The following is a 22,583-nucleotide window of genomic DNA, read 5'->3' as shown; positions in this document are numbered from 1 at the left end:
GGAAAAATAATTTCATTTTTGTAGCATAGAGTCAAATATTTAAGAATTTAAAATATGTTGTTTTTTTAAGTCATACAATTATGAGAAACTAAAAAAACAAAATAAAGTTGTAATTTTTGGAAAGTTACATTGGGCAAAAAGTTACAATGTGACAAGAATAAAGTCAAAATATTATGGGAATAAAGTCATAATTACAAGAAGAAGCTGATATAGTTGGAAAATAAAAAAAAAACACCAGCAGAAATGAAAAAAAGCTGTCATTTTTTTAAATAAAGTGAAAAAGAAAAAAATATTCTAATGACACAAAAAAGTCACAATAATTCTGAGAATAATGTTGTAACATTATCAGGAAAAATAATTTCCTTTTAGTAGCACAGAGTCGAAATATGTACAAATTTTAAATATGTTTTTTTTAAGTCATAACATTATGAGAAACAAACAAAACAAAATAAAGGTGTCATTTTTTTAAAGATTGGGGGAAAGTTATAATATGGGAATAAAGTCAAAATATTAAGAGAAAAATGTTGCAATTTAACCACAAATTTTAAGAGAATAATATTCTGAGGAAAACAACATTATGAGGAAAAATAACGTCATTTTAGTAGCATAAATTTGAAATATTAAAGTTGTTTTTTAAAGTCGTAATATTATGAAAACGAAGTCGCAATTTTTGGAAAATTTGCTTGTGGAAAAAGTTACGATGTTATGACAATAAAGTCAAAATATTATGGGAATAAGGTCGAGAAAAAAAATTTACAAGAAAGTTGAACGAATCGGAAAATTAAAAAAACAACAACAGCAGCAGAAATGAAGGGAAAAAAAACAGCTGTAATTTTCAAAAATAAGGTCAAAATATTCAGAGAAAAAAGTAATCTAACAAGAAGTCACAATTTTACAAGAATAATATGATATCGATAGTGATATTGTGAGAAAAAATAATACAGCATAGTGTCAAACAATGAAATAATTTTAAATATGTTGTTTTTTTTGTCGTATTATGATGAGAAACAAACAAAACAAAATAAAGCTGTAATTTTAGGAAAATTAGGTTGGGGAAAAAGTTATAACATGGGAATAAAGATGGGATTAAAGTCATAATATCGTGGGAATAAAGTCAAAATAACGAGAAGAACATTAACGAAGATTATTTAAGAAGAAAGTTGAACTATTTGGAAAAAACCCGAGGAAAAATGGGGGGAAAAAAAGAGCAAAAAGACCGAAGTTCCTACTAATGATAGGCTTTTGCACCTATATTACAAAGCTAAGATGCAGTTTTTCTTCTTCCCATATCGACATGTGTTGCTTTACAACAATCAAAGTGGCAAAGTTGCATCCTTTCATTTTTCACTATGTGGCCCTTGCAGGAAAAGGTTTGGACACCCCTGGCTTAAGGAGTTGAATCTCGAACCGAAATGTGCTACGTCAGACCTGGGAGAGGCTGAGCTGCGAGCTGTGTTTGTTTTGGAGCTTCGGTGGCTGCCGGGAGTGGCGGGGGGAGATGGAAAAGACAGACTGCTCTAAGAAAGAGAGAAAATTCAACATTAAATGTAAGAATTTTAATAGCGCCATTGAATGAGTGTGACTGAATGGCTCTTTACCTGCAGAAAATACTTCTCCAGTACTGATCTGAGGTCAGGTTTGTCCTTGGTGGCGTCATGGAGCATCTTGTTGATACTCTTGTTAAAGTCCTTTAACTGTCTCAGCCTGATGTCCTTCTCCTCAAAGGTCTCTGCCTTGGTGTTTCTGGAGGAGCGGACCTGTTGGGTCAGTTTAAAGCACTGGCAAGCAGAAGCAAATGAAAATGTCAACGAGAGCTCCTCAAATGTTTACATGATGCACAATCAGAGAAATGTATGAGGACAAACGCCAAAGGCAACGACATCAAACCTGTTTGGCCGCCCTCTGAATTTTGGCCTGCTGTGAAGCAACCTCCCTGTTCAGTTTGCTGATGAGAGACTTTGTGTGCTCGATGTTGTCGCTCTCAACTCGTTTGGCCTGGAGCAGACTCTCCAAGGCATTGTTCATCTCCTGAACAAAGGGAGCGCACAGGTGGAAAGCACACAGGTCAAGTTCCGAGGATGATTCAGAGATTAACAGAAGAGAGCGTGAATGACTCACGCACTACAGTGAAAAGAAACAACAATAACTACATGGTCGGGGTGGGCGGGTCGACATAAATATTGATCATATGAGTTGTGTCAATATCGTACAGATACGAGCATGAGGAGATTGATGTTTTTCAACTCTCTTCTATTTTTATTTTCACAAATATCTGTGTGTTTTGGTTGTGTTGCTCATATATAATGTTATGAAATAAGTTCTTGGACACAGCAGGGCTTTGGGGGCTAAAAGCCAGAGAATTTGAATGAAAGACAGCCGTAGTTTTTGCTTTTGTTTACTTGTTTTGCATTTGATTTTGCTCAAACAATTGCATGTAATAAAAGGGCATAATTGTATTATTTTGCTGATACTGTTACCTTGTCTCATATTGTATTTACAGTCGTCCCTTTCACGGCTTCACTCTATCACTCTACTCTACGGCCTATTATTAGTTTTAAAATTAGGGTTGGGCTATCATTTTTGTATGACGGTATCCCGGTATAAATTCTTCCAGCGATAAGAAAATGATTTATACCGGTAGAAATGATCATTTTAAAAGGAAAAAAGCAGAGCTGATGACGTGTTTTTCCTGCGACTACGCACCGCGGCACACTCTATTGACGACGCACTGGCGTCTCATGTGTACCACAACATGGTACAGCGGTGGCAAAAGAGAGAAAATGAGCGGAGAAGACTGTAGACGAAGATATTGTTTCTAAACAGGGAGGTACTTCTGTAATATGGAAGTGGTTTGTTTCGAAAGAGCAGATGTGGAGCAAGAGACCATAATATGCAAAGTTTGCAAAGCAACGGTGACGGCAAGACGTGGGAACATGACAAATTTGTTCTGCCATCTCAAGCGCAAACACAGAGTCGACTACAAAGAGTGTGTCATGAAGCGTGAGACAAAGGGGGCATACGGCGAAAAAGGGTCAACAAACCCAAAACCTAACATCCGCAATCAGACGTCATTGGTCCCGCGACGGCGGTTATCAACTTACTCTGTCGAGTCCGGTTTTCGGCTTTGTGCTAAGTGTGTGTTCACACGAAAGGGGGCCTTTGACGTCATATTATTCTACTTCCGCTGAAAAGTGAAGCGATACCACCCAGCGTATTTTACAAAAAATGAATATGTAATAATTATGAAGTGTTACGAGGAGTTTCCAGAAGATTATGACTGCTAAAAGCAACACTGTCGGCGCCAATGGAGCGAGGAAGGACCGCTGACAGAATGATGCTGAGCATGTAATGAGTATTAACACTGATTTATTATACTAACTATACCCTACTAGTCTTTTCATTTATCAACATTGCGCAACTTTGACATTTTAATAAATATCCATTTAAAATATAAAGACATTGGAGCAAAGACGTATTTACTGAAATCTTTGCAGTGTGGCTTCTTGTTGTGACCACTAGATGGCAGTGTTGTGTGAGTACTCACAAGGACTGCGGTGTTTGGGTCTGCTAGTGTTATTTCATATTGCATTTTATTCCTGGTGCGTGTGAGTATATCTAGAGTATTCCCTCGTCTGGAAATCTATCTCGCTTATAGATGGATAATATCATCAGGGAATGCTTTTTTTCCATTTTTTTTTTCTCCATGTCCCCTAGGGAACCTTGTAGGTTCTCAATAAATGGTGACGCCATTTCGGAATTAGTTAAAGAGTGAAACAGTGGCACTTTCACAGCTGGTTTTAAGCTGAAAGCCTGGACATAGCCTGGTCCCTACCAAAATCTACCAAAAATTTGACGTATTTTTGGCCTAAAATAATCATTTTCGAGCATAAAAATGGCTAAATAAACTAAAATACAAAAATAGGGCCTTCAGAAAACACACTGCAAGACACTTTGTAATATGCAGTATTCTACACGTGTCACTAGGTGTCAGTAATGTTACATCATGGTACATTTATGAGACAATAGCCACCACAGGAAGGACGAAACCAGAAGTAAAAAAAACGAAACAACAAGGAATTCTCCCAATGTTAACATGTGTTAGTGTATATTATGTCTTGTCTTCTATCATTATGTCTACTATGTTGGGTAATACGAGTGTAAAGGTGACTATAGGGGTTTTATTTCATGTCTAGAGGGCTTTAATGATGTTAAAACACGTATTTAGAAGGCCGTAAACAGGCTTCTTATGCCCTGACTGCAAAAATATTCCATTTATAAATAAGAAATCCTACTTCACAGAAATTCACTTATCACGGTCGGGTCTGGAACCAATTAACCACATAAACGAGGGATGACTGTATATCAAATGAAATTGTCCTCAAATAAGTTTGTCAATTTTCTAAAAAAATCTTTATTTGTTTCATTTTGATTATAGTCATAATCAACAAATTGAAGGCAAAATCACAAAATCATTCAATGATCTTGAACAATTTTAAGTCAAAAGTACCAGTTTCATTATTGGTATCGGCAACACTGATGCTAAAATAAATTTGCAGTGTCACAAAACCCGACTGGATCTTCCAAACTAACTGCAGCAATATGAAAATGTTCCAAGGCGCTCCCTAAAGTTGTTAAGTATATGACATTATATGTACCACCTACACCTACAGGACTAGAGTTCAACAGATTTGCGCCGTTTAAGCGGGCCTTCCATCATGACGTACGCGCCTATGTGCTGGCTACATGCAAAAATGCAGAAAATCGAAAGAGACACGCACGTGGCCCACACAGATTTTCAAACCAGCAGACAGCACGCAAAGCCCGTAGGAAGAAAATTGGGATGCAAATTATTTTCTGCGTGCACGCAGGAAAACCTCGCACGCAGCCAGGTCGCAAGGGCGAGGCAGAGGAGGAGTTTAAAAGTTTAAAAGTACATTGTGTACATTGCCGGGTGGGCGACTCCTCCGGCTGTACACTCTGGTTCTCCCGACCTCCGTGGACGAACGCCGGCTGCTCACATAGCGTATCCCGACATTAATGCACCTTACCCGGCCACGGCGGGCGGCTCTTCCCGCTGTACACTCTGGTTTCCCCGGTCGCGATAGCCGTAGGCGCCGTAGGAAGCCAGTATGTTCATCTTGCAATCCAAGTGAGTGGGCTGCATGAGCCTCGCACAATACCCACACACGTGAGCTAAACGTGCGACGGCCTTACATGAAGCGCACCTAGCACGCACGAGTCGCGTTTCCTAACATGCATAACACAACACGGCGCTGTGTAAATGATTGAGGATTACCGGCAGTGGAAGCTCTGTCATGAATTGTTCTAACCTGTTGTTCTTGCTGAAGCTCTTTGATTTGTCTTCTCTTGTACTTGAGTGTGTCTTCAGCCACACGCAGCTGCTCTCCCATCTTGATTTTTTCCTGGTATTCTGGACCTGATGTCAAAATAAGCACAAGTAGTCGCTTACATTCATTTACTTGTAGTGGCCCGCCACAATTACATTTGGACCACCACAGATTTTTATTTTATTTTTTTTAGATGTGACTCAAAAACAACCCCATACAGAAGATGGCATTGTAACTCTGCTTCTTAACACACCTCATGCACACATGACCAGCCCTCTAGCCTACCTCCACACATCCCCACTGATCGAGCAGCACTAGCCAGTAGGCTAAAAGCCTCGGGCTGTCAACCCACTGTCCAGTGAAGCCTTTACCCGTCCACACACAAACAATTTTGAGTTTTGCGTAAATTATGTGCCAGTTCGGCAAATTTGATGATGATGTCACCCCCAACCAACACCACAGATACATTGCAGCCCTGTGGGAAACACTGCAAACCATTCACTCCGTCACCGATAAAGAATGCACACATACCGGATTCTTTTGCTGTGTTGATTGACGTGAGGAATCCAGTGTTGCTGATGTTGAACAACATGGTTGTGTTCTCCAGGGCTTTATTTTCCTCCTCGGCCTTGCGGATTTTGGCAGTGAGACGTTCTCCCTGCTGCATGAGCTCTGCTCTTTCTAGTCCAGCCTGTAGTGGAAAAATACGGGAAAAGAAAATATGATGGGTTAAAAAAAAAAAAAAAAAAAAAAAGAACGAACTTTTGCGTTCCCTCGCAAAACTTTTGCGAGATGACGCGAAACTGTTTTGCGAGATAATGCAAAAGTCCATTTTGACAAACTTGTTGCTTCGTCAATATATTTGTAGCCAGTAACGCCATGTATCGTCTTCCAGGACAGCCAATAGATGCATGTCTTACTGAGGAGTTGGCAACATTGATGCCAACCACCATAATACACAAGAAGAAGAAGACATTTGTAGACGGTCCCTGCGCTCCGGTCTCGCTGCCGGCTTCAATATAAGATCAATATAAGTCAGACTGCACAGAAGACGGCTCGTTTTGATAAAAACTGGGTTGTAGCTGTTTGTCTGTTTGAAGTTTGAATATGTGAATATGTTTCCAGCTTTACCACAGCCCCCTTTTGCGAGATAATGCAAAACTGTTTTGCGAGGGAACGCAAAAGTTTGTTCTTTTTTTTTTACCCATCATATTTTTTTTTCTCCATGTCCCCTCTGGGACTCTGTAGAAAAAAAGCCATCAGTGCACATAATGTTTGACTACTTCTGATTGGTCCTCCTACCTTGGCGATGTAGTGAGCTTGCGATTTCACCGCGTCCTCTTCATCCTCCCCGGGTGCTGCCATTGAAAAGGTCACAACCTCGAAATGTTTCTTCATGGCCTCAATCTTGGACAGTTTTCCATTCAGTTCAGCGCTGAGAAGGACTGACTTTTAAATGAACCGTTTGGTTGAAAATAGCCACGAGGAGCTACCACAGTGCGGGTGTTACCATATTTTCTGTCGCTCTTGCTCAGTGGTCCTCAGCTGATGGCTGAGCATTTGTCTGTAGACGCTGATCTCCTCCTGCCTCTCCTGGATGGCCTTCTTCATGTTCAGTTGCCTTTTCTCCAAAGACACCGTGCTGTTGGCTTTGCTGAACAGAAGATCCCTCTTTCGCTTCACCTCAAGCTTGAGGACGTTTTGCTCCACAATAAGCTCCTGATCAGAGGCGACACAGCACAGGGATGCACGTAGTGAGCAAACTACAACAAAGATATGTGCCCTAGCGCAGTACCTGCTTCTTGAGGCTGAGCTTTTTTAGCTCCTTTTCAGCGTTGTTATTGACCAGCCTCGTATCTTCTACTTGGTAGTGCAGATCTTCCTTCTCGGCTGCGGACTTGTCATTCTCTTTCCTCAAATAGCGAATGTCACCCTTTCAGAGAAAAAAAAAGTGATCTCATTAGATGGAAATACCGTACTTTGGTTTGTGAATATTGCTGCACATAGACCATGGGGGTGTCCAAAGTTCGGCCCGGGGGCCATTTGTGGCCCATAGCTGTTTTTTCTAATTCTAAAAATATAATTTGACAAGACAACAGCGTAAGTGGAAAAATATGCAGTAATTTTACAAGAATTAAGTCAAAATATTGGGAGAAAAAACTTATAATCTAACAGAAATAGTTAAAAACTAATAACTAATAATAATAAACTAGTTTTGAACTAATTTAAGAGAATAATGTGGTAGTATTATGAGGAAAAATATCACATCATGAAGCTGAAATATTAAACTTCTTTTTTTTAATAATTATTTTTCTATAATTGTAATATTATGACAAACAAACAAAACAACAAACAAAGTTGTAATTTTTGGGGAAATTAGGTTGTGGAAAAACCTAAAATGTTATGACAATAAAGTCCAAATATTATATGAATAAAGTCATAATTACAAAACAAAAATCACAAGAAGAAAGTTGCAATAGTTGGAACATAAAAAAAAACCCAACAACAGCAACTATGGGGAAAAAAAACAGCTGTAATTTCAAGAGAATAAAGTCAAACTCTTAAGAGGAAAAAGTCGTATTGTAATGAGAAAAAAAGTCGCGATTTTACAAGAATAAACTTTATTTACTTTATTTTTATTCTATAAATATTATGAGGAAAAATGTCTATTCAGTAGCATTGAGTTGAAATGTTTAAAACAATGTGTTATTTTCCTTAAAATTGTAAACAAAAACAGTTGTAATTTTGTTTTTTTTTGGGGTAAAATTAGGTTAGGGTTGTAGAAGTTATAATATGATGGGAATAAAGTCAAAATAATATGACAATAAAGCCATAATATTACAAAAAGAAAATATACAAGGATTATTTAAGAAAGTTAAAATATATATAATTAGAAAATTTAAAAACAAAAAACAGGAGTAATAATATTATCATTATTATTATTATTATTATTATTATTATTATTATATACATATCTACATGTGTTGGTTGACATAATATCAGAGTGGCCCTTGCACCCTTTCATTTTTCACTATGTGGCCCTCGCTGGAAGAGGTTTGGACACCCCTGCCATAGACTGACTTCCGCCTCTTTGATTCCATTTAGAATTTTGTCGGACGTCGTCTTAGTCTCATCGAGGGCTTTGGTCATCTCGCTGATCTTCATTTCTAACATCTCTTTTTCATCCGAGTCATCAACACCTTGCAGTCGTGCGAGCTTTTTATCCAAAAAGATGATCTGGACGTCCTGTAATGCAGGAAAGCGAATGGAAGGCATGGGTGACAAAGCAGCCAAGTGTTTTCGTTTGACACTAGCTCTTATTTCGGCCAGCGTACCTTCTCATTCATGATCATCTGCTGTCTTATCAAATTCTCCTCCTGTTTCCTGATCTCACGTTCCAGATTGGTGATGGTTGCTTTGTTCCTTAATTCTTGGGCCGTAGAATCCTTCTCCTTTTTCTTGAGGGTGTCAACAAGCTGTTTACAACGAAAGAGCTCCTCCCTGCGGTCACGTAGCTGGACATCCAGCTCCTGGTGCCAAAAACAGAGCAATGTTAAAGCATGAAATTAGTTGGATTTGCGCCGCAGTCATGGCAACACCTGCATTAAAGCTACAGTACAGGCCAAAGGTTTGGGCACACCTTCGCATTCAATGTACAGTCAAACCTGTCTATAGCGGCCACTAAAGGGAAATGGCAAAAGTGCCACTATAGACAGGTGGCCACTATAGACAGGTTGGTGGCCATTTTGAATTTGTGTGCGCACATATTAACATGTTCACAAAAATTTAAAATTTTGTGTTTAAAAATATATTTTTTAATTAAATCAAAGAAGGTAATAAAATTATAAAAATCAAAGTAGCAGAGAAATATTTTTAAAAATTAATTTCCATCTTTGATTTTTTTTTAAACACGATTTTAAAAGCAAGAAATTAAAATTTTAGTGAACGAGCCTGAGGAATGGGATCTAACAGGATACACGTGAAGCAGTCATGAATGGCTGTGTACGTGAACAACAGAGTGAGGAGGAGGTGCAAAGATCGTAGTAAACTAACAATACAATTCGCTCCTTTCTTATTAAATGGGCTTCTAATCTCTAATTAGTTGGCAATTAAGTTAAATTTTAGATGTTTTATTCAGGTGTTTTGGCCATTTTAGAATCTATTCACGGCGGCATTGCAAAGTGGAAAGATTACCGTTTTGGCCGTCATTGAATCTTTTCAGGGCGGCATTGCAAGGTAAGAAGACAGCTTTTTTTTATGTGGAACAACTGACAGTTGGTGTGGATCTTGTGAATGATTGTGACTGAGCTAGGACTCAGTAATTAAAGTCTACACACGACGGCTTCATTGCTTAAAAAACAAAACTTTTTCGTGCATGAAGCTTCTGCTTGAGTCGGTATTTTGGCCGCTATATGCAGTCAGATATTGACCAAGGGATACAAAATGGGTGGCCGCTGGCCACATTAGACAGGTGACTGCTATACACAGGGTCTACAACACGCAAATTTTCTGCGGGGGATTTTCCAGTGGCCGCTGTAGGCAGGTGGCCGTTATAGGCAGGTGGCCGCTAAGACAGGTTTGACTGTATTTTCTTTGTGACTATTCATGACTATTTCCATTGTAAGTCCTCAAAATTATGAATTATGTACTTAACAAAAAAGTGTGAAGTAACTCGGGTTGGTTTTCACTTCACAGGTGTGCTTTGTCAGGGTTACTTTGTGGAATTTCTTGCCTTATTTTCGAAGCAAGGCTGTTTGAATTTGTTGTGTCAAATGTGTTCATGCTCAATGCCTCACAGCAGCAATGCGCATTCTTTGCACATTTGCGGAGAATGCGGCCCCTCACACAAAATGGGACCCTACGCGCAGCGTGTGCTCTGCGTCCAGGGAGGGTGGCCCTTCATACGGCAGCACACATTTCATCCAAACAATGTAACAGGAAAAACCCAGACTCATTCACGTCAAAGAGAACGACCATCACTGGTATCCAAAGCTTCAAAAGTGAATGACTCCGCACCTTGATGGTCTGTTCCTCGTCCTTGAGGAAATTCTCCATCAGTGCAGCCCGCTCCTTCTCGCTCAAGGCATTCTGCGTCGCCGCTTTCAGCTTCTCCTCAAGTGCGACATTCTGGGCCCCGCTCTGCTGCAGTCTACACTCAGACATGAAAAACAACTTGTTTGCTGAATGACCCCCCCACTGTATTTCATTTAGAGCTATCGCATGCTCTACAGCGTGACTAACTTGGCGTTGTTTTCCCGGATTTCCTCCTTCAGCCTGCAGATGTTGGACTTCATCGACTCCACCGTGGACGACGTTCTATCCAGGGAGGTTTTGCAACTTTGTAGCTGCAGACGCAACACGACAATGAAGCTGAATGGTCTTTGGTGACTCCGATGTGACTTTGCTGACCTCATCCTGCATCACGATGCAGGTCTTCTCCTGCTCCTTCAAGTCCTGCTGCAGTTTTGCAGCCTGTCGACTGGTCGCGGTCAGCTTCTTCTCTTTCTCCTTGTTGTCGCTCATCTGAGAGTCATGCAGGTGCTTCATTTCTGTTAAGGAGTCATTCCTTCCCCTGATGATCTGGTTGGTCTGGGACAGTTTCTAGAAAGATGGAGGGACAAGGTGTGCTATGCAGGTGTTGTGTTCATATTGTGTCGCTTGCTTACCAGAGCATATTGTTGTATGTCAGCATCTCTTTGCTTCATCTGTTGGATGGTGTTTTCCCACTGGTGGATGATCTGCTCGGTTTCCAGGTGAGCCTGCTGCAAATTCTCCGCCGCCTTCTCTAAGGCAATCTGAGAGAGGAAAACACCCAAAATACACCTGGTAATTATATTTTCTTGCCCATTTTTTGTCTATGCCCCACATTGCACTATAGCGATAAACGCGTGTCAATATGTGCTGTGCCGTTGTCCGTTACCTGTGCAGATAAATTCTCTGTCATTTCCATGTCGAGTGCTTTGCGCATTTTATTGGCCTCCGTTGTTGTCCTCTCGATGGCCAAAGTGAGTGACTGTGTGATGACAGATCATACAAATTTTAGAGTACAGTCCTCCCTCGCCCCTTTGCGGCACTCTATCACATTTTTTCCAAAATATATTACTTAAAGAATCATGCTGTTTTGTGGTTGAATATGGCCTATTATAAGTCAAAAATCTATTTTTGTTATATATTTTTTTGCCAAAATTCAACATTTTTCAAGCATAAAAACAGCAAAATGAACTAAACTACAAACGTAAGACATTCAGAAAACACATTCAAAGATGCTGTGAATGATATGCAGTATTCTAAACTGGTCACCAGGTGTCAGTAATGTTACTGTCATGTTCGGTGATACACACACACACACACCAGACTTGACGCCCAGAACAACAGGCATCTATTGCAGGTTTGAATTATCTCACAACAGGCACAATAATCCCTAATAAGAATCCCTAATAAAGTCACTAATGAAAAATCCCTAATAAAGCTACTGTTGTGGTCGTAACCAATGCCAAACTAAAGCTCAACTCCTTTCCTGTCCACTCAGCTCCCATAGGGGACACATTTATAGCAACACACACAAACACACGTCTTATTTACGTCTTAAATGGCTTATTTATTCGTATCATGTCTACTATATTGGGTATTACAAGTGTAAAGGTGACTATAGGGGTGTTATTTCATGTCCAGAGGGCTCTAATAATGTAAAAAAAAAAACGTATTGGTAACTGTGTCTCAGACCAAATGGCTATGACCTGTGGTGTTCCCCAGGGGTCAATCCTGCGACCCCTGCTGTTCAAAATGTACATGCTTCCTTTAGGCCAGCTAATACGCAGCTGCAATGTGTCCTACCGTAACTATGCAGATGACACTCATATCTACGTGTCACTGACGGCCGGTGCACATGGTCCCGCTGATTCACTTTACTGCATCAAACAGATCAGTGTGTGGATGCAAAACAACTTTCTCCAGTTAAACTCAGACAAAACTGAAATCATTGTCTTTGGCCCACAGAAATAAAGATAAATTGTTACTAGCCCCCTTGGCTCTGACGGGTGAGTGTTTTTTTTCTTTTTTGTCCTCTGCTGCCCAAATGTATAGACCCATTTTCTCATTAGTACCTTGATTCTCTGCTCGTCTTGTTGTGAATACTTAATGATGGCCATCACGTCTTCATCTTTTTTTGCCGACTCCTCCAAAAAAGAATCCATGGCCTGCTGGTCCCAGTGCATTTGGGTCCGAAACTGTTCCAGCTTTTGCTTAACCTTGAAGATGTTGTTCTAAAGATGTGGGCAAGGGGTAAAAGGCCGCATTATGGTACTTTTTAGTTTGATATTTCAATCTAAAAAGGTTAAAGACCTCAAGCATGTTTTTCCTCTCAGCCAAAGATCGAAGCTCGTTTTCCATCTTCGCATTGTCCTGCGCCAGGCGACCTGTTTCCCTCTCTGCGATGGCGGTGAGGTGCGTCTCTGACTCTGCTTCTTTGTCTTTGGCCCTGCACAGAGCCTTTGCACAACACACAGCAAAAAGTCACCATGCAACCCATAGCGCATAAATAAAAGCTCATTATATGTAGGAGAAAATACCGCAGTGTTTTCCATCTCCTTTTTAACATTGTGCAGGAATTCTGTTGCCAGTTTTTGCTGATCTTTGTGATTCTCTCGTTTGCTTCTCAGTCGCAAGAGCTCCTTCTTTTTCCTGCAAATCTGTCGATGAAAATGCAATCAGATTACATTACATGGAAGATGCGCAGCTTGTTTGCACTCTGTGCCATCTCGACGTGTGCAAAGTGCTGTAAGGGTCCAAGAGTTTTACATACTGCCGAGCCGGTTTAGCGTCAAGGGTGAGCTGGAGCCTACCCCGGCTGATTTTGGGTGAGAGGCGGCGTACACCCTGGACTGGTCAGCAGTCAGTCACAGTGCAAATGAGATATACTTTATTGATCTCCAAGAGATTATATTTCAATTATAGTATTATATTATAATATATACACAACCATTCACGCTCACATGCACAGTCATTAAACGTGGCAAACCTATCCCATTCATCCGAGTGAACCACTAAAGTCATCCCTCGCCCCATTGAATTTTGCGTAACAAAACATTAAATAATAAATAATGCCGTTTCGTGGTTGAAGACGGCCTATTATTAGTCACAGTTAAGCATATTAAAACAAACGGCGCGTATTTTCGGCCTAAATTAAGCATTGTCAAGCTTCAAAATGGTTAAATGAAGTAAAATACAAATACAAGGAATTAAGAAGCCTCATTAAAATTGTGTATTGTAAATGTAGTATTCTACATTGGTCACTAGGTGTCAGTACTTGTTCGGTGAGACAAGCGCTAGACTTGCTCTTTGGAACAACAGGTTTAAATGATCTCACAACGGGCACAATAATACTGATAACATAATAATCATCATAATCATAATAATCACAACACGGGCTACTGTGGTGGCTCTAATCCAGCTAAAACTTAACCCGCGACACCGCTTCCTGTCCACATGTCCGGAATACATTTATTGCAACGCACACGAGCGTGTGTCTTTTTCCATGTCTTAAATGGATTATTTTCCCTAATTATATCTACTATATCGGGTGATATGAATGTAAGGTGACTATATGGGTGTTATTTCATGTCTAGGGGGCGCTAATAATGTTAAAAACAGTATTTAGTAGATCATAAACAGGTTTTCTGTGCCCTAACAATGAAAAAATGCCATTTATAAACAAGGAATCCTACTTTGCAAAAATTCACTTATCATGGTGGAGCCCGGAACTGCAATAAACAAAAGATTACTGTAGATCAGGGATGTCTAAAGTGCGGCACGAGGGCTTTTTGCAGCCCGCCGCTGTTTTTTTTCTAAAAAATACAATTAAATTAAAAAATTTCCTGTCCACTCAGCTCTCGTAGGGGACACATTTCTAGCAACACACACAAACACACGTCTTATTTACGTCTTAAATGGCTTATTTATTCGTATCATGTTGAAAAAATTGAGAAAAAAAAGACCAGCAAATGTAAATAAAATATTAAGATAATAAAGTCATAATATTAAGACAAAAAAATAGCATAAAGCTGAAATATTAAAAGGAAAACACAAACACAAACAAACAAAACATAGAATAACTTTGCAATTCCTGGAAACTTAGGTTGGAAAAAAGTTACAATGTTATGATAGTGAAGTCAAAATACTATGAGAATAAAGTCATAATATTACAAGAAAAAATTTATGAAGAAAAAGTTGAAATATTTATAAAAGTAAAAAAAAAATTCATTCATTTTCTATGCTGCTTAATCCTCATTAGGATTGCGGGGGTATGCAGGAGGTTACCCCAGCCGACTTTGGGCAAGAGGCGGGGTACACCCTGGACTGGTCGCCAGCTAATCGCAGGAAAAAGTGGAATGTAAGTTAAAAAATGTAATAATAATATACTTTGCCACCGACAACACAAAGCTGAGATGCAGGCTGATTTTTTCTTAAATATAAAAAAAACGTCTTTGCATATCAACGCGGGTTGGTTAAAAAAAATGTAAAAGTGGCTCCTGCATCTTTAGATTTTTCAGTATGCGGCCCTCTGGGGAAAACGTTTGGACATCCCTGGATTGTTTATTAAACAAGCTAAACGCAATCTCATGTCGGTCAAAATATGAAAAAGAAGTCAAATACATTTAAAGAAAAAACAGCCCACATCTGAGCTTTGTGTTGGCACAGCCAAGTTTAAGTATTAGTGGAATATCGTCTAACAGTCAGCATTCCAACTTTTAAGTATTATCTAATTATGCTGCCGGCCAATAAAAAAAAATAGCTGTGGACTACACTTTTTTTGACCGCTAAAAGGGTTAAGTTTAGTTATAATACCCATGGAAATGCATGTAACTGCTATATTTGACAAGACATTAAATGAACTGTGTAATGCAGTATATAGTGGAATAATACATAATTTTACGGATTGTTATGTTCATAATGTGTACAATTAGGGTCGCAGGGGTATGTTGGAGCCTATCCCAGCTGAGTTGGGTCAAGAAGCGGGGTACGCCCTGGACTGGTGTCCAGTCAATCGCGGTAAATGTCGTGTATGTACCGTATGTATACTGAAAATATATCGTCGGTGTCGTGACATAATAAACTCCACTCACCTCTTCTATTAGGGCCTTGTTTTCAGCATTCGGCCCAGGAATAGCATAGCGCTCCTCCCACTCCATCTCTGGTAGAACGGCAACACTCAACATTATCCAGAAACTGTCAGTAATAAGACGTGTTTTAGTTCTACCAGTGTTCTTACACTGAGCTGGGAGGACTGGTGTTTGTTGTGGGTCGCTCTTGGCAACCACTCAGGCCTGTTCAAACATTGTCACCAGGGGGAGGCAGCATGCAGTGAAGCTCGAGGTTCACTCAGGCAAGAGAGCACAAACACAATGGGCATATGCGTACCTGTCGACATCTGCACTTCAAAATAAGGATAACTGTTTGGAGAATAAGGGGAATTCCCTACCTCGTGAAAGTTAAGATAAAGGAAATTTCTGGTAAACGGAAGGGCAGCAGGAACGAAGGGCAAAAAACGGGAGGGTTGACGGGTATGGGCATATAAGAAAATGTTTCTGCAATGCGTTTCAGTTTCAGTTTGAAAAATAAAAAAATAAAAAAGGAACCAGCACGGAGCTTAGGATCTAATATGAAGATCTATTTTTAGGAAAGAAATAATGCGTTCTTCATTATTCATCTATTGACAACCACAAAATTCCATTTTTAGGAAATGGGAGATCAAGGACGACCTAGAATGCAGGATTAGCCCATTTAATTTACATGGCGATGAAAAATGCTTGCGAGCCATGGATGTAAGATGTCATTTTTGTCCAATATTTTACAGTGGAGTCAGAATCTGCACAGAAAACTATAATCCTGTATATTACTTTTTCATATTATCTATGAATATAGAAGTACAACAAATATTATGCAAAAAAATATTTTTTTCAAGTGGGCTTACATTCAGGCATACTTGACTATACAGCTTAATTTTAGTTTTGCCCCAGTCAGTGTTCTGCTGGGACCGGCTCTTTTACTGGGCCAAAGTCCTCTCAGTTTCTTTGATTGTAACAACTGTAAAATGAGTCTAGGAGTCTCAAGGACAGTTTACAATTTAATTCAAACAGGAGTAGATACAAACAATTGCAATGCCAGCACTGGAGAGAGCGATTAGCGGCCAACAAAGGTTTAGCAAAGTCCAATCGCTAAACCTTATGCTTTCTTTCTTTTTATGACTTCAGTCGGAGAGGTGGCACAATGAGTGTACACCAGTGGCGGCTGCTGGTCATTCAAGGAGGGGAAGCTCATTTTTTTCCAGCCTACATCATAAATGTGTTTGTTTATATGAAAATTCTAGTATCTGCCATGTGCAGCTTGCTAGCAGCTAGAGCCGCTGCGCGAGGCTACTGTGAGTTTGAGTGATCGTGACGGGGGGAGAAGCTCCGCAGCTGCCGCTGCTTGTTGGGAAGAGAATTGCAGAGTGACAGAAGAGAGTCGCCAAACAACGCGAGTCATTTTTAACAAAGACAAAGTCTGAAAAATGTGGTAAAAATGCCCCTGCGTGGGTTTATACTTCAAGATCGCCGATTCGCTCATTTCACCGTCAATCAAAAAGGGATTCCGCCTCAGACACATCATCCAATCGTTATGCAGAAGCCGAGCGTCCGGGCCAGCCCACTGTCCCATAGATCCCCCAGAGACGCTGAGCGCCCAGTGGGCGGGACAAAGCCCAGCTTTTAGCCAATGTCCGTCCGGTTTTGCGCAGTGGACAACCCACTCCACGCTTCTCCATCGAAGTCAGTAGACGCTCAGCGTCCGACTGTGTAAAAGTGCCGTGGCGCTGCGGGAATGAATGAGAAGGAAGTGCTTCCCTTGCAGCCTTAGAGCAATCGCCACTGGTGTAAACTTCCCTTTTTCGGTTGTTAGGATGTTAGTCACCAGACCGTTTCATTTGAACAGCTAATCGCTCCTCAGACAGAGATTAAAATGGTGACATATCTAGAAACTGTGTGTGTGTGTGTGTGCAAAATAGCTGGTATAACACCATCGAATCGTCTTTGGAGACTCCCGACACAAACTTGCTGAGATGCTATTGTGTTCATTATGAACCATGTGTAACTGGTCAAGATCCCGAGCATCAGGAGGTCACGATAGGGTCAGAAAGAGTTAGGCTAGATCCAGGCCCACAATCACAGTATTCACTGGGGCCTCCTGCTCAGAAGGCCTGTGGGTGCTGGTTGACAATGTAGGACACCTGCAGTAAAGGGAAGAATACGTTCACATGTTTTATACATGACATGCAGAAATGAAATAAAAGTCCCACCTCAGTTCACGTCTGCCCCAGTTTGCGCGTTTTTCAGTTAACATCCAAAATTTATGCTAAACTTTTGCCTTGGTTTGCGTTCGCCTGCCTGGTTGGCGTGCAATATGGTGCTTCTAACAAACTGTAGTATTTGGGCTTGGTTCGTTTACGCGGCCATCTTGGATCACGCACCAAAGACGACATCTCATGATACTTAGTTCACACTCTGGTACGGCAGCCTGTAAGGCACATACATGTAAGGCATCGGGAATCAAGTGGCCAAACTGGACTCTCAGCGTTGATGACTCCCGTCCATGCGTTTTTTCACTGAATGCGACAAACTCTAAATAAGCCGCTATGAGTGACAGCAACATTCCAAAGACGGTGAAGACCAACCACTATTGAATTCAAAAGAGAAGTCGATGCTACTGGAGGCCCTCATGAGCACCCCAAGTAAGATCCTGAAGAATAACAACCTAATCAAGTGAGCCAATGTTGTGAAAAGAGTAAAGGTCTTAACTAAACAGACCACAAACCATCGAAGTTCTTGCTGGTGGCTAGCGGGAGCTAACAGGGGGCACTGTTTCAGAGGCGAGGCTCTAACAAAGAAAACGCCTGCAACGAGTGAGTCTGTTGATGAACTCAAGGCAAGCACACGCTGGTTCGAAATTTAAAAAATATAAAAGAACAGGCGTTGTTAGACATGGGAAATTTGCAAGTGTCATCTTTGTGCCATTTTTGGGGGGCATGTTAACTCATTAACAGACCTCTGCATATATTTTTTGTGCCGCATGAGTGCAGTAACAGTTAAAAAAAAAAAAAGGGATTGCTCTCCAAGCATAATGTCCTCTCCTTCCCCTCCCTCTTTGCAAAACTGGGTAAAAGTGATGTTAAATGTTCAGCTCTCCATTCATTTATCATTTGTAATCATTTTTGGATCTTTTTCTGCATGTAAAACTATAATTATTGTCTAGATAATGTGTGTTGTGTTAAAATTTCGGGGTGTCTGAAACAGTTAATTGGATTTACATTATTTTCTATGGGAAAACTTGCCTTGGTTAGAGTCCGTTTTGGTTTGAGTCAGACCTTCTGGAACGAATTAATGACGCTAACCAAGGCACCGCTGTACAATTGACTGTAACCAACATATGTGGGCAAACATAGGAACTCAAATAGACCAATGAAATTCTCAGTGACTTTTACAAATGCCTTCGCTGAGTATAAACAAAGGTTTGAAGTTTTTTTTTACCTGACTGACCTGAGAGAGGCAGCGCTGCTGACCAAGTTCGACTTTCGATGGATGCTGATGGCAGAAGATGGAAAAAGCAGACCAGCCTGAAAGAAACACACGGATAAACATTTAGAACATAAAGAAACCCCTCTATCGCTGACAATAATCCCTATTGTCGCAAATGTCTTTAAAACCTGCTGAAAGTGTTGCTCCAGCATGGATTTGAGGTCAGGTTTGAACTTGGTGGCGGCAATGAGCATGTCACCGATGGAACCATTGAAGTCGATGATTTCCCTCACTTCCTGCTGCAACTTCTGCTTAGCTTGAAGTTGCTTCTTCAAGGCATGTTTCATTACCTGAGACAGGGGTTCACAGACAGGTACAGTAAATAAAAAGAATGAAGAAGCTGAATTGGACATGGGAAAGTAGTAGGAGATTGTGCAAAAAAGTTGCACGTTCAAATGCAGCAAATGTTCTCAAAAACATGGACTGGTTTAGGACGATGGAGGCTCGGACCGGTTTTTGATGTTTCCACTACTGAAAGGTCCTTGAGCAAGGCACTAAACCCCAATGCCAATATGATTATAATTTCTTTTTTTTTTTGTTTCTTTGTTTATGTAAACCAGAAACAATGAAACTATGTCGGGTTATACCAAGTAGAAGTTCAAAATCCTACTAAATTCTCCTGAGAAGAGGCTTATTAGTATGTGCGATGAACCTGTAGGTCCTCATGAAGCATTTCAACTTGTTGTCTTTTGGACTTTAGCGTCTCCTCGACCACCTGGAGCTGCTCTTCAAGCTGGAACTTCTCCTGATAATCTGGGGCTGACACAGAAATGCAAATCTATTGTTTGTTTACATTTTAAACTTGCTTCACGGTTCATTTTTTCATGAATGGAGTAGACAAAAACACTACTGTGAATTGTCCATTTCTGTTCACGTACTGGCTTCTTTTGCTTTCATGACTGACATATGAAATCCAGAATTGCTGATGTTGAACAGCATGGTTGTGTTCTCCAGGGCTTTATTTTCCTTCTCGGCCTTGCGAATTTTGGCGGTTAGACACTCTCCCTGCTGCTTGAGTTCTGCTTTTTCTAGCGCAGCCTGGTGGAAAAACAGGGTACTGTAGCAGGTGGTAAACACAACATATAACTAACTCACATACCAAAAATGATCTAAATATAGCTGGGCTGCTTTTTTTTTTAACCGTCCCTCACCATGTCACAGCTTCACTCTCACGGTTTTTCAAAATATATGAACATTTTTAAAAAATCATCACTGTTTTGTGGTTGACTTCGGCCTATTATTAGTCAAAAAATATGCATTTTTGGCCTACATTAAGCAGTTTCAAGCATAAAAAGAAGACAGAACAAGAACAAGTTGCAGTATTTTCACACGTTAGCGGTTGTGTGTAAGAACTGTGTGTGTTTTTGTGTTATCCCTATATAAGCGTGTAGTAAGTGCATCAACTGTAGGCTAGGCATGTGTGTGTGTTGTAATATGTAGTATTTTACACTGATTACTAGGTGGCAGTAATGTTACACAGGAGGTACACAGGAAGTACTCTGTGATAATGTGACTCTCCCAATACTAGCACGTGTAAGCTACTGTATATTATGTCTTATATGTATTATTTTCTCTTATTATGTCTCCTATATTGGGTAATACCAGTGTAAAGCTGATTATAGGGGTGTTATTTCATGTCTAGAGAGCTCTAATCATGCTAAAAAAGTCATGTTAAAAAAAAAAAATGTATTTAACCCTAATCCTAAATACTGTATATCGGCCATGTTGCTAAATTGTCAACACGGCTTTCATTTATGTATGAGGGGTGTTGTGAAACGGAGCTGGTGCTTGAAAGCTGGCGTTTCGCCACATGCAATGAGCGTTAATAGAACTGCTCAGTGATTAAGGGTGCAGACATGTCCAAACATCTATGTGGGTTGATCTGGCAAATCTTTAAGTAAATTTGATCAAATGTAGAATTACTACAGCTTCTGCTTGGACATGAACAAGTAGCAAGCAGCTGTTTAACTCACTCGCTGATGCTGTGAACACCAAGGTAGGTTGGACTGCCATTTGTGCCTAAAGCACTTAATGTGCGCTTCCAAAAATGCCTCTCACACTGCCACTTCCATATTACTGTATTATCATTCATAGTAGCCATGCCGTAGTTCACAGCCTGATTGGCTTTTGGCTGCTCTGTTCTCACAATACAGTTTTTCTCCAAACAAGAAATCTCGTCACGTTTTAATCTCTAGTGGTGTCCCCTTGCTCTATTGCGGTTCACCTTTCATGTATTTGCTGTTTCGCAGATTTTTTTGTGCTTCTTTTTTAAAGCCTGGCCTTTAAGAAGAACTGCATTGGAAGTTGAGTGTCTACCGCTTCCCTCTCTCGTCTGTCTGTACCGTCCACAGTTTTCTGCGTCCCGATTGGCTGTAGACCATTGTCAATCGATCTCCTCCGTGCCGTTCTGCCATGTCTGCTGTGTCATCGCTAGCTTGCTTGATAGCTTGTAAATTAATCTTCGGTTGGTCTGCAGCAATATGTTTTAACCAGCGGAACGGCGCCAGGACAAAAAGGCACGGTCACAGGAGTGAAGTATGCTTGAGTGGCTTACTAATTTCCTGTGTTGATCATTAAGGTTGATTATTAAAATTTAAAACGAATGTTTGAACTTTTTTGAGAGTGTTTAAACAAGAGAGAAATGTGAGAAAATGTTATTGCCTGTCTGAGAAAAGTGTATAAAGTGTATGGTGAGGGGTTTTACAGCCTTAAAACATATAATCATTGTAAAAAACAATAAAAATTAAAAAAAAAGTTGGCTACTTCACAGATTTCAATTATTGCGGGCAATTTTGGGAACCTATCCCCCGCGATAAACGAGGGAACACTGTATAGCAGTTTCATAGTTTACCGGTTAGAGTTAATATACAGTATATGTGATATATTTTACAGTAAGAGATCATGTCGACATGTAACTTGCATGCTGAAAAAGTGTGTGCAAAAAAAAAAAAAAATTCAGTGTTTATTGTTACCTTGGCGATGTAGTGAGCTTGAGACTTCACCGCATCCTCGTCATCTTCGTCGAATGTTGCCATTGAAAAAGTCACAACCTCATAATGTTTCTTCGTGGCCTCCATCTTGGACAATTTTGCATTCAGTTCCATGCTAAGGAAGATAATAACTCAACTAGAAATTGCACGCCAACGCTCACAAATGCTGTCACTGAGCTGTAAAAATACGGTAATACAGTCGTTCCCCCAACATTTTTGGGATATTTTAGGCCATTATTTTCATTTTCTATGTCTTTTTTTTGTACCTTATTCTCTGTCTCTCCTGCTCAGTGGTCCTCAGCTGCTGGTTGAGCATTTGTATGTAGACTCTGATCTCCTCTTGCCTCTCATGGATGGCTTTCTTCACATTCAGTTGTCTTTTCTCCAAAGAAACCACGTTGTTGGCTTTGTTGAACAGAAGATCCCTTTTGCGCTTCACCTCTAGCTTGGAGATGTTTTGCTCCACAATGTGCTCCTGACGAGAGGCGACAGTGCATGGACCTTGTCAGAGATGCAGATGGTGCGTAATTGGACTTTATTCCTAGAATTTTATAGAACTTGTTCCAAAAATTACAACTTTATTTTGTTTTGTTCATTTCTCATATTACCACTTTAAAAAAAAACAAACATTGTTTAAT

General features: G+C 40.2%; 1 protein-coding gene across 1 annotated transcript in view; it reads right to left on the bottom strand.

The window, feature by feature from the left end:
* The window catches only part of ccdc39 (coiled-coil domain containing 39), a 38,190-nt gene that overhangs the window by 2,844 nt on the left and 12,763 nt on the right, over positions 1 to 22,583 (bottom strand). The window contains exons 11-37 of the mRNA XM_054768199.1: positions 22,212 to 22,420; positions 21,928 to 22,060; positions 19,834 to 19,993; positions 19,608 to 19,714; positions 19,084 to 19,245; positions 18,917 to 18,993; positions 17,544 to 17,610; positions 17,035 to 17,196; positions 15,470 to 15,652; positions 12,917 to 13,036; positions 12,690 to 12,836; positions 12,452 to 12,610; positions 11,269 to 11,361; positions 11,015 to 11,143; positions 10,758 to 10,949; positions 10,590 to 10,693; positions 10,365 to 10,497; positions 8,684 to 8,878; positions 8,430 to 8,594; positions 7,144 to 7,281; positions 6,859 to 7,067; positions 6,651 to 6,783; positions 5,880 to 6,039; positions 5,331 to 5,437; positions 1,888 to 2,028; positions 1,599 to 1,778; positions 1,429 to 1,517 (exon numbers count right to left, since the gene is read on the bottom strand). Of these exons, the coding sequence (XP_054624174.1) occupies positions 1,429 to 1,517; positions 1,599 to 1,778; positions 1,888 to 2,028; positions 5,331 to 5,437; positions 5,880 to 6,039; positions 6,651 to 6,783; positions 6,859 to 7,067; positions 7,144 to 7,281; positions 8,430 to 8,594; positions 8,684 to 8,878; positions 10,365 to 10,497; positions 10,590 to 10,693; positions 10,758 to 10,949; positions 11,015 to 11,143; positions 11,269 to 11,361; positions 12,452 to 12,610; positions 12,690 to 12,836; positions 12,917 to 13,036; positions 15,470 to 15,652; positions 17,035 to 17,196; positions 17,544 to 17,610; positions 18,917 to 18,993; positions 19,084 to 19,245; positions 19,608 to 19,714; positions 19,834 to 19,993; positions 21,928 to 22,060; positions 22,212 to 22,420 (3,854 nt within the window). The remainder of the gene's footprint in view (positions 1 to 1,428; positions 1,518 to 1,598; positions 1,779 to 1,887; positions 2,029 to 5,330; positions 5,438 to 5,879; positions 6,040 to 6,650; positions 6,784 to 6,858; positions 7,068 to 7,143; positions 7,282 to 8,429; positions 8,595 to 8,683; positions 8,879 to 10,364; positions 10,498 to 10,589; positions 10,694 to 10,757; positions 10,950 to 11,014; positions 11,144 to 11,268; positions 11,362 to 12,451; positions 12,611 to 12,689; positions 12,837 to 12,916; positions 13,037 to 15,469; positions 15,653 to 17,034; positions 17,197 to 17,543; positions 17,611 to 18,916; positions 18,994 to 19,083; positions 19,246 to 19,607; positions 19,715 to 19,833; positions 19,994 to 21,927; positions 22,061 to 22,211; positions 22,421 to 22,583) is intronic.

Source organism: Dunckerocampus dactyliophorus, chromosome 2 (assembly GCF_027744805.1).
Source record: "Dunckerocampus dactyliophorus isolate RoL2022-P2 chromosome 2, RoL_Ddac_1.1, whole genome shotgun sequence".
NCBI classification, from domain to species: domain Eukaryota; kingdom Metazoa; phylum Chordata; class Actinopteri; order Syngnathiformes; family Syngnathidae; genus Dunckerocampus; species Dunckerocampus dactyliophorus.
Note: the sequence above shows the minus strand (reverse complement) of the source record. Positions and strands in the feature narration are given on the sequence as shown.